This window comes from Thermobia domestica, chromosome 15 (assembly GCF_964235325.1).
Source record: "Thermobia domestica chromosome 15, izTheDome1.hap1.1, whole genome shotgun sequence".
NCBI lineage: Eukaryota > Metazoa > Arthropoda > Insecta > Zygentoma > Lepismatidae > Thermobia > Thermobia domestica.
In genome coordinates this window covers 191,974,512-191,987,101 of record NC_137468.1, presented here as the reverse complement: position 1 = coordinate 191,987,101, position 12,590 = coordinate 191,974,512, and the positions used below count along the sequence as shown (strand labels likewise).

Sequence of the window (12,590 nt, the reverse complement as noted above, 5' to 3'; positions counted from 1 at the left end):
ATGCCGTTTAAATCCAAATTCAGCCACGCAGCGTAGGAAGGAGAACGGAAGAAATATAAAAATGATCGAAAATGAACGAATCAGAGAGCGCTTTAGTAATAGTAAAAAGTGACTAACGGAACATATTAGTATTTTTTTTTTTTTAAATTTAACCCAGCAAAGCGGGTAATTGATGCTAGATATATTTAAAAGGACAAAATCTACTGATTGTTTAGATCTTCCAAAAGATTGACGTTTTCTCAATTTTCGTATAAGGATCCTGCTTTCGTTCTTTTCTATGGTTCATGAGTGATTTATTGACAATCGGAAACTTCGAAGGTGATACATTTTAAAATAGCATGTTAATATTTTGTGTTCAGTTTCATTTAAAAATGTATTAATTCTTTATATCTGTTTTGTTCACAGAGTATTTGACAAAAATGGCGACGGCTTAATCTCTTCGAGTGAACTACGTCATGTGATGACTAATCTTGGGGAGAAGCTATCAGAGGAGGAAGTTGATGACATGATCAAAGAAGCTGATTTGGATGGAGATGGAATGGTCAACTATGAAGGTATTCAATTTTTCTTTTCTACTCTGAAGGTCTCATTCGTATAAGCGTTTGCATTATACATAGTGCTTCAAAACAACACCGACAACGTTTGGAAGGTGATTCCTGACACCAAGATAGGACAAAAAGTATAGACCAACCTGGGTGCACAAATGCTTCCTTTCGGAGTTATAGGCTGCCGAAAACATGAAAAAATCAATTTTAAAGGTTCATAGCTCCAAAACTATAGGACCTACCGTAGTCGGGTCAAGACTTCACGTAGGAATTAATATGTGAGCTATCATCTTCAGAATCTTCAGAAATACATCTTTCAGAATCTTAAGTTACGCAATCTTAGAAGTACTCACCAACTACCACTATAAAAATTGATACGGAAGTATCCCAGGATTCTAAAACATAGATATTTGGATAGGGCACATTAGTTTCTAAGTGAAGTCTTGATCCGACTACAGTACGTCCTATAGTATTGGAGCTATGGACCTTTCAGTTCTTTTTTTCATGTTTTCGGCAGCCTATAACTCCGAAAGGAAGCATTTGTGCACCCAGGTTGGTCTATACTTTGTGTTCTATCTTGGTGTTAGGAATCACCTCCTAAACGTTGTCGGTGTTATTTTTCAACACCCTGTAAATAACACAAACACACATTATTTTAATAAGTCTTCTGAGATTATCAGCCATGTGAAGGTATTTTCATACAACATTTCGAATGTAAACATCATATTTATCTTCACGGATTGTACTGAAGAGACCAGAGACGTGTACATGTATATATAGTGACTATTTAGGGGTAGAATTATGAATAAGGGCTTGTGATTGGCTGAGGGAAATGTTGGCTTATGATTGGCTGATTGATGCTTTCTTCTGATTGGCTGTTGTAGTGGCTATCAGAAATGGTTTTGTTGAATGTCTGATTTGTTCTTGAAAAGGGCCGACCAGATAGCGCTGAGTTGAAACCCATTGTTTCTATTAAGACTTCTCTTTTCCCATGAGATAGCTATGGCTTCCCTTATTATTCTGACCCCAAAATCGCTGAACTTTTGGGAATTCTTGGGACGAACAATAAAGGAAGTCAAGTCCAAGTCGGTCCCAAAAATCGCTGAACTTTTGGGAATTTTTGGGACGAACAATAAAGGAAGTCAAGTTACTTCTTTTTAACTCGACAATAATGTATTAAGCCACGATCATCACGCATTATTTAGGAACTAACATAATATTCATTTATTTAACAAGTTAACAACAAATCTTCTTCCTCTTCTTTTTTACTCCCAGTTTCAATTTACGTAATACGTTTTTGACCGGTATATCTGCATACCCATCAACATTCTTTTCTCTATCTCTCTCTTTCTCTCTCTCTTTCTTTCTTTCTTTCTTTCCTTTTTTTTAACTTAGACTTCTTCTTTCATACAGTATTGAAACCTCCTATTGTAGCCAAACCCAAATTATCACTTAACTCAGTATGATGTGCTTATTCAAAAAAAAAAAAAAAAAAAAAAAATCGATTTAGTGACCCCTTGATCGAAAATTTTGTGACCCCTTGATCGAAAAACTAATTTTTGGCCAAGATCTCAATCTTTTGATGCATTTTTGGATCATTCCTAAAATTCTTTGCCAAGATTGCAACCTTTTGACCCCTTTCTATATCAATCCTAAGATTTTTGGCCAAGATTGCAATCTTATGAAGCATTTTTTTTAGATCGTTTCTAAAATTCTTGGTCAACATTGTAATCTTTTATCCATTTTTTATCATTTCTAAAATTCTTTGCCAAGATTGCAATCTTTTGACCCCTTTTTATATCATTCCTAAGATTTTTGACCAAGATTGCAATCTTTTGATGTATTTATTTTGGATCGTTCCCATAATTCTTGGTCAAGATTGCAATCTTTTATCCATTTTCTGGAGATCATTCCTAAAATTCTTGTTAAATGCTATCATATATTTTATTACAGTATGTATACTTCTTTTCTTGTATTATCAACTTCTGGGTTTTCCGTGTAGTTCCTCTTTGCTTCATATAGCACTGTCGCTTTATGCTCGTTTCTTCTTCCTCATATCTTTATTATCTATTTCTTTCTTCCTTAGCTATGTTCCAGAGATTACATATGTCTGTTCCTCAAGACTTCTTTATATTCTTTTGTTTCTTCTTATCTGTTCCCTTAGTACCCTCCTATTGGGTCATCTTCCTTATTGAGTAATGTCATCCATTCTCCATGATCAAGTTCCTTGCCAAGTAACTCTAACTTGTTAATTTTATTGGATAGACTTTACTGTGAATATAAACCTAATATAGTTACTGTATGTGACAGCCTTTTACCGCTAGAGTCTTTCTATTTCAACTGTGCCCCTTCTGGCGCTGCTGTCGACATGTGATTTCCCGTAACTCCCTCGAAAGAGGACGAACAAGTTGCTTCAGCCGAGATCTTTCAATTGTTGGATGCGGAAACGTTGCCACAATGAATTATTTCACGGACTTCGCTGTGCACTCTCTTGTTAGCCATTCTAAGTAGCCTACGATCTTCACTCGTCAAGACCAAAGGACTGAATGACAAATTGGCAACACAGCTGAGATCATTCACTTCTTTTCGCTACGCAAAGGGAGGGTTTCATCCGCCAGAGGGGGAGGGGGTGGGGCCGAAGTATAGTTCGCATAGTTTCCGAGAGCACAGGTAAAATAGACAGACCCTAATAAAAACATTTTGTTTTTGTTAACAGTATCTCTGTTAAATATCTCGCATAAGTAACTACTTATATAACCGTTTCACCTAATTTCGGCTCCGTGTAAAATATTGTCTCTTTACCATTGGAGCGTAAAATATTAGGTCTTTCTTCTCTAATTTGTTTAACCAGTCATCATGTTAAGAGATTGGACTCGGTTAAGTTTTTTTTTCTTTTTCCTCATCAGTCACCAGGGAAATCAAATTACATTCCTGAACTAAGATTATATATCCACTTCTTCGTCCTGATCTTTCAAACCTTCTAACTGCAAAAACACTTGACGCCCGGCATGTTAGATATCGACCAGTCAGCAAGTGCCGGTATGGTTCTTATTTTATCCTGTCCCGCAGTAAGTTACAAATTGGCCATCATTGCTATAGATCAGAAATACAATAAAATATGGTTAGCGGAAGCAAAGGGAAATCGCAAAAATTTCCGTTAAAGATTGGTTTCGAGTTAACGAAGGTTAACAGAAGCAAACCATATACATGCATATAATTCATATACTGAGATAAAATAAAATAACAGTGTGTATCTTATTCAATTACTGTATTTATTTCTGTTACGAATTAACACCCACAAAATTTACAATAAACAGAAAAATCCTCTGCACATGTTTTCTTTGTTTTCCAACAGTCAAGGAGGGTTTTCTATACATATTGCCAGGGGCGGCTTTAAGATTTTAATTTTAGGTAGGCCCGCTCGCTCGCTTAAGGATACATACACATATTTGATTCATTAATGACAGTAGGAAATTACTTTTACAGTAGTGGTTAATGTTATTTGTTAAATAATTGTCTACCATTAATTGAAATAGTGGAAAATATATTTACTCTTTATTGTATCTTTTAGTGTTTATATAGATTTTTTCAAAATATTTGGATAGACCCGTGCTTACCCGGCCTAATCGCTAAAGTCGCCACTGCATACTCCGACTTGACTGTTCGATTTCCACAAACACTTTAGTCTGAAAAACGACATTAATTAGTTAGTAATTTCGGCATGTTAGTAAACGGCATGTTAGTAATTTCGCCGTAAGACAACTTGTTCCAGTTTCTTTAAACGTTTGACAGTATCTTGATAAGTCTTTAGCCTACACTCAATGTCATATTCTTCTTCCATTTCCAAATTTGCATTTCATTCCGAAAGTAGCGCAGTATCTAGAGTCACACATGTTAGAAGAGGCCTGGTCACCTAAAGATTAAACGTGTAAGTAAAAAACAAAAGAATGAAGACATTTTAGCAGATATAGTAGTATATACAGGGTGTTTCAAAACAACACCGGCAATGTTTGGGAGATGATTCCTGACTCCAAGATAAGACAAAAATTATAGACCAACCTGGGTGCAGAAATCCGTCATTTCGGAGTATACTTTTTGTTTATCTTGTTGTAAGGAATCACGACCCAAACGTTGTCGGTGTTGTTTTGAAACACCCTGTCATGTATACACCTTATCTCTCACGGAATGCTTGAAAACGTTCTAAACACTGCACTTCCGAACTTGAAATTTTCCGTTGGAAATCTTGTTTTAATTTTCGTTGTCCGTGTAACACAGTTTCCTTTGATGAAGAGAATTTAACACGTTTTTCACCTTTGAATTCATGGATTCGTGAATATTTTCTTTCAAGATAAATTTCAGTTAAATGAGGATTTCGTTAAAGGCAATAAAAACTGTCTTTAATGGAATCTGCATTAAACTGAAATTTAGCTATGTTATTTAGCTATCTTACGAACTTGTTTGATATAGTTCGTTATCTTAGATATAGTTAGTTATCTTAGATACAATTAGTTATCTTAGATACAGTTAGTTATCTTAGAGATACAGTTAGTTATCTTAGATACGCACATTTTGTTCGAATTTTCTCATGTAATTTACATAATCTATTTACTGTGTTCTTACTTTGTTTATTCCTCAGAATTTGTAACGATCTTGACCTCTAAGAATTAGTGGAGCTACGAGATGGGGAAAGAGAGCAAACACAAAATAGGATGTGTGTGAGAAACCAAGCACTTTGTGAAATCCTGCGACCAGACAGGATACTCGGCTACCTGATCAGCTGGTTTCTCTTCATCCCGTTCTCACACCTCAACTTCATAATAAAAGAGAGAAGAGGTTACAAAAAAAAAACACACAATTGGTTTGTTCTGGTGTTGATCAATGACAAAAAAAAAAAAAAAAAAGACAAAAAATATTTACATTATTTCTATATATATATGATATATATTTATTATTGAAAAACATATGATTTTTTATAAAACAAAAACTGTGTATTACATATATTTATTGTTATTTTGTATTAACAAATTAGAATAATTATTTATTGAAACACCATCGAAGAGTAAACTATTAGTACACAATAAAACTTATGTTAATGGACAATAATAGAATTTTTCTCCATTATTCATGACGAACAGAATGTGATTAGTTTTTTTTTTATCCACTCTTTTGTGGAGCAGGATTTTATTCGCACAATTTTTTTTTTTGTTTTTTACATATTTCGAGATAAAAAGGTAAATGACAAAAAAATTATACTTTTAATTATTATTATTACGTATTTTTTTTGTTGGTAACAATGTACATTAGTAGTTTATATGTATGTGTATGAAAAAAAAAGAATATTAAGAAAAAACAAGCGTGAGTAGTATTTAAACTATATAAAGTACATTTATATAAAGTCTGCAATTCCTTATCACATAATTTCTATTGGCATCAAATTTAAGAAAGAAAAAAAATCATGTAGAGCTATTAAATGGCGCATATATAGATAATAACGGCTAGCTAGACCCTTTGTTCTTGGTGGTAAAAATAAAAAAAAAAGCATTATGGCGTCCTCTTCCTTTTCCTTCATCTACTTAAAGCAAGTCTACTTTTATGTTGTGAGATAATAACTGTTTCCCGTGATTTGTATTGATAGTAGCTTACGAATATGTCATTTGTGTTTCAAAGAAAAACATAATGGCAGAAAATAAACATATATATATTATATACATTATGCATATATATAACAAGTGGACGGCAAAATATCAATTAAAAATACTATAAGAAAGAAATATCGCGTGCCGATGTACCCGTTTCCTGTTGGAATACTTTCCATATAAATACATACACAGACACTCAACAACATATATATATATATATATATGCACTGGGTACAATTATACATATAACGCATCATATTTCGCTACATTATTACGGAAGCATCCACATTGCAGTGTTATAGCACTTCCGGTTGTTATGTCTTAGTTCGTCCTGTGGTATGGTGATCGTTTTTGTGTTAAAATGCCAAGAGAACAAACACTGTGTCTGCATGTACATGTATCTTTGTTTGTTTGTTTGTTGCCTGTGTTGTTTCATTAGCAGCAGCACTGGTTGTCTAACGAATGTACAACAAAATAATAAGATTGAGGAAAATGAGAGATCCTTTCTACAGTCTTTCCCTCTGGCTTGCAGGTGGAATTATTTTAAGAGGTTTTCGTGATTGCAATGTTACGACAGTTACTTCATATTATCACTTAAGCATTCTTAAGTAAATATTTACGTATCTGCTATTTCCTTCTCCTTTCAGTCATCTTAAAAAAAAAAACAAAATATTAAGACAACAAAAAACAGAAAAATAAAGTACCTACATACATTCACCAACTCATAGTAACATGGACACCTCAAATATGCATTTGTGTACTGATAACTTTTATCTTATTACTATATGATACAATTTCTGCATGGGGAGCTGAAACAGGGTATCAATACTCCTCTGCAAAAATGTAATTTAAAGGACGGATTTGTTGTAATGTCAGACTGTTGGATTGTTGCATGGTTGACTCAATTGTTGCAGCGTAAGACTGAGCAAAGTCTTTTTTGACACAGATTTACGTGGAAAACAGTTTTGTACATAATGATGCAGCCTGACTTTTCTCTCACACATACACACCCCGAAAATAAAAAAAATAATAAAACACAAAGAATATAATTACAATAGATTACATTTTTTTAAGATAATATTTTTTATTCCTCTGTATGTGTCAACAAATTATCACAAAAGCTTTTGACTTACACATACCCTCATAAAGATTCACATCGTTATATAAAGTATACACAGTCCACATTTATATATAAATATATAAACACAGTCCATATATACATATTGCTTTTTACACAATATATATATAAACAAATGTTAAATACACTTGCTTCCTACACATTGACGTAATACCATGATAAAAAGTATTTTGTTATAATAAGATATTTTTGTGATGCAATTTTTGTATAGTCTGTTCCTGAGTTTTAAAAGCAATTGAATCACACTTTTTAAAATATTTTGTATTGATATTCGCGTATGATTAAGCAAACTGGCTGGCCAGATCTTTCTTCTTTTTATTAAAAAAAAAAAAACTAAGAAGAAAATGGCTTCCATTAAAGTGTTTTTTTAAAAATATAATCCATTGGTTAATGTTGTTACTTAATATGAGGCTTTGTAAGTAAAACCTTACAGTAGGTTGTTGACACATATATTATTATTATAATTATTATTGCAAACAAAAATGTTTATTCAGAAATTTAATTTAATTTACCCAGTTTGGAGGTTTTTTTAAATCAACTTTTCGAAGCAAAAAGAAAAAAATTACAACAGGTAACGTACCTGGCCATGGTTATCAATAAAGACGAAATAAAACAAAGCCTTATGTTCAATATTTTTTTAAAAAAAATAACACGAAAAAGGTTGTGAGAATTGAAAGCCACGAGTGAGTACGTACGTTCAATGCATATAAAAATATGTATACAAGAGTGTGATATCAAATAATGCAACGGACCGTGAAAGGTAGACATATATTTGAGAAGTATATATACATACATATTATATATTATATAAATATATAATAATTTACACACACCAATTGAATAAAAATAAAGAATATATGTATATATATAGTTTAATTTATTATTTCTTACTGTACAGAAAAAGGAAAAAAAAGAATAATATTTTTAAGTCCAAGTCACACACATATATAGTGTTTTTCTAAGCAAACATCCTTTATATTTCTGAATATAATTTTTATTAATATTGTAAATACTACACAATTGATTTTTTACAGCATATCGACAATGGAAAGGGTGTATTTATGCGCCTTTTTTTTTTTTTTTTTTTGAAACAAAATGCCAGGTACGTATTGTATCGAATCTAAGCGCATCTGTGGACAAAACTAAGTGAGAAGAGAATTCATGGACTGTGGGATGAAATGTCAAAAGAAAATGAGCAGGTCTCATGTAGGAATTTGGTCAAAAGGGTTGTAAAATGTGTAGACAATTATATATATATGTATATTGGAAGAAAACAAATGTGTCATTGTTTAGTAAGAAGACATGGTGTTGCTTAGTATTATTGTTCCTGTCCACATTTGCGACAAATAAATTTAAAAAAAAAACTATGACCCTAATAATATTCTTAATAATATCATTATTATTTAAAAATTAACGCTAATGATCACATTAAGTAATAATATAATCTAATAATAATCATCATATTAATAATAATAAGTACGTAAATATAATAATAAATATGTAACTTAGTGTTGTTTGTATGCGATAAAGAAATGAAACAGATAAGTATGTTTTGTAATGTGAAGAATATTGGTTTTGTTATGTTACACTGTATATAAATATATATACATAAAGATATCTATATATATTGTACTGTAATAAAAGAAAGGATCTGCTGTAAGATTCTTTTGGAATACATAACGTATTGTAGTGACTGAAGATACAAGAATAACGGAAAATACACCATTTCGTATGGTAATGAAAAATCGTGTTTTATTTCTGCATCGATTCCAATACTTTCCTATCGGTGTCTTTATAGTATCATAAATGGGAGTCCGAAAATAAGTTTCCTCTCTCGTTTTCCCCAGGAAAGCTAACAACAATAGGGTAAACAGGACAGCGGTTGCATGCGCAACACACCCGGACACAAGTGGATATCGTTTGCCCACGATCCTGTAGATGGTGCCGTCGCAAAGCGCCTGGTAGTTATCGAGAGAAGGCGCGTTTTGACGTCGTGGTGAAATGAGGAAGTGCGATCGGTTGTCTGCTATGAATGAGCACGGCAGAAATCCATAACCGGATTTTTGGATAACAGAGATCATACTCAGCGACGGCAACGCAAAACCATATTGCAACTCTTGCGTAGGAGCACCTTGCCCATCCACCATACAGTCCTGATCTCGCACCCAGTGATTTTAATCTATTTTCGGCTTTGAAAAAGGCCCTCGGTGGCAGGCGCTTTGGAAACAATGCGTGACAAAAGCTGTTGGACGCTTCTTTCGTATGCAGAACCCTGAATTTTTTTTGGAAAAGTTTTAGAAGCTTATAGACTGGTATGACAAATGTTTCAATGTACGTGGTACCTATGTGGAAAAATAAAGGTACGTTTTATCCTTACTGTCACATGCTATTTTTGGTCTTGCATCCCCACTTCTGTCCACAGTTGCCTGTGGAAACTTATTTTCGGACTTCCCTTCGTATATTGAGGAAAACATATTTTAAATGCTTATTAACTGCATATAAAGAGTGTGTGTAGACACAAAGCAATATTTTAGCAAGAAACAGTGCACAGTTAACAATACTAAACTAAATGAGAATCACACGCGCCTGGGTATGTCTATAGTGCATTGTGTGTTAGGAGAACAGCACTTGCCGCGAAATGGTCAACAAAACTACATTTTCTGAGTCACTGAACTGTATGTAGTAGAATTGTGTTGCACATCGTAAGGAAATCAGGAAGATATCAAATAACACAGAATCGGAAATACTTATTCAAGTTGCATAATCAAAATCTCTGTATTATTGTAGTGGAGGTTACTCATCTCAGGGATAGAATGGACCAGAGGACATGGTACTTATAGCCCTCCTGAATTTCCTAGGCACTTCTCTTCTGTTTCCAATGAAGTAAATTTTCCAAAAGTGATTTGCGTACCATGAAGTAATTGGATACAACAACGAAATAAGTTAGTAAGAAGACAATTTGAATTAGTTCATGCAATAAGGGCTTCAGTCACCAAAATGGCGAATTGAGTTAACATCGGATTTTTGTTCTATTAGATACACCTACGTTTCTATGCATAAAGAGCTTCAGTTTCATTGCTCTAACATTTTATAAACAGATGTCAACTTTGATTATTCTATGCAACATGGGCTTGAGTCAATGACTTAAGTTCTTTCTCCATGGAGAATTATATTTGTTTTACATGTTAGTACCAATAGCTATTGATTTCGTCCCATTCGGTTGGTAGACCTGCAACGCCTGGGACCTGAGAAAAACATCTTAATACAGTTTTGTATTTAAAAAGAGCAAAAAATAATAACAATATAAAGGTGACCAAGAAAGTTCTGTAGCTTTTTGTGGAGGTCTGTGTTCAATTGGCCCTCACACCGTGAGTTGAATGCGAATGGAGATAAGGCGAAGATCACTTGTTGTTGTGGGTATATCCAACATACTACCTGCTTGTGGCAGTTCAGTTACACCATGAACTTGCGTAAGAGCAGAGTGAACATGGGACCTCCATAGAGCGTTATAAGGGCGTGTATGCTGTACGACTTAAAACTGAGAATCAAACGCCGCTGCAGAGAGACGGAAAATATACCAGGATTTTGGTGAGGGTGTTGTGACTACGTGGACAGTGCATCCGTGGTTTAACAAGTTTAAGGACGGTGATGAAACACTCCAAAACACACCACATGCCGGAAGACCAAAACCAAAATGAAGATCTGCAGGCAGCAATTGAGGCGAACAGTTGTCAGACATGTGAAGAACTGGGACTGCAATTCAGTGTGAGTGGAGAAACGGGCATCTCCTCCATCAACTTAGGAAGCATTACAAGTTGGGTCGGTTGATCCCATATGATTTGACTCCGGGCCAGAAGGCAACGCGAGCAGTCACCTGTGTTTCTTTGCTATCTCGTCTGAGGAAGGAACCATTTCTGGACAGGGTGTTGATACGTGATAAGTGGGTCCTGTACGAAGCTCCACAGCGTCGTCATCATTGGTTAGCATCCCATGAACTGGTTCCAAAACAGCCGAAATCAGCACTGTACAGGAAAAAAGTCCTTCTGTGTGTTTGATGGTCTGCTTGCGGCATCGTACATTGGGAACTGCTACCAGCTGGTCAGAGCATCAATGCAACTGTGTACTGTCAGCAGTTGAGCCGTGTTCAAGAAAAATTCAAAACTCTGGAGCCAACACTTCTGAATCGCAAAGGGGTCCTCCTGTTATAGGACAATGCTAAGCCCCACGTGGCTAGGATGACCCGAGACACTATTCTATGCCTTGGGTGTGAAACTATTGCATCTGCCATATTCCACGGACATTGCACAGTCCGATTATCACCTGTTCCATTCCTTGGACAATCACCTTAGAGGACACCAATTCAAACCCCTAATAGAGGTGTAAAATGTACTTGATACATTTTTCGCTTCACGGCCTGTCAAGTTCTACCGTAGTTCGGCCTTCCAAAACGTTGGCAGAAGGTCGTCGGTGCTGATGGGAACTATTTTTGATCTTCCAGATACATCTTAGGTGAAATATCAATGTTCGAAGGTGGTGGATAAAAAAAAAAAAAAAAAAAATCTTGGTTATCTTTATAAAATTATTTCTATATTATTTCAGGCTATTATTCCTGTATAGTATTTTTTATCGTTTATTTTGTAATAAATAACTTAGTCGCTGAAAACAATCGATTGTCATTAGATTTATGAGGGGTGACTGAATAGAAAATGAGAATCTAGAATAGAATAATTATATTTATTAGAATAGTACAACCTTTGATATTAATGTGGATTAAGCTCTAGGTTCTAAGCAATTTCTTTTGTCTTTTACAGGCTCTTGAAGTGAGTGAGATGGCAGAAATTGAGAAAATGGAAAAAATTGAGAACAAGTCAGTCATCAAGTATCTGCAATTACAAGGAATGTCGGCGACTAAGATCCACCAGGATATGGTCAATACCGTACTTGAATCTGCCCCTTCATATGCCACTATCACAAGATGGGTGCAGGAATTCAAGCGTGGTACGCAGATTATTGAAGATGAGCCGAGGTCTGAGAGGCCATCAAGTGCTACCACCACAGAAAACATTGGTCTGGTACTTGATATGATCATGGAAGATCACCGATTGTCAACTCGACAGATAGGCTGGGCATATCACAGGAGCGAGCAGATCATACTTTGAAGAATGAGCTTGCTTTATCAAAAGTTTCTGCTCGATGAGTCCCACGTCTTCTAACTCCCGAACAAAAACGCTCCATGTTAGAATTTGAAACTGTTAGAACGTGATGTGG

The 12,590-nt window shown here is 34.6% G+C and overlaps 1 protein-coding gene across 3 annotated transcripts in view; it reads left to right on the top strand.

The window, feature by feature from the left end:
- The window catches only part of LOC145671429 (calmodulin-like), a 592,217-nt gene extending 583,150 nt beyond the window's left edge, over positions 1-9,067 (top strand). For all 3 annotated transcript variants that reach the window (XM_081740612.1, XM_081740613.1, XM_081740614.1), the window contains 2 exons: positions 406-554; positions 5,182-9,067. In XM_081740612.1, the coding sequence (XP_081596738.1) occupies positions 406-554; positions 5,182-5,213 (181 nt within the window). In that variant the 3' untranslated portion in view covers positions 5,214-9,067. The remainder of the gene's footprint in view (positions 1-405; positions 555-5,181) is intronic.
- The last annotated feature ends 3,523 nt before the right edge of the window (positions 9,068-12,590 follow it).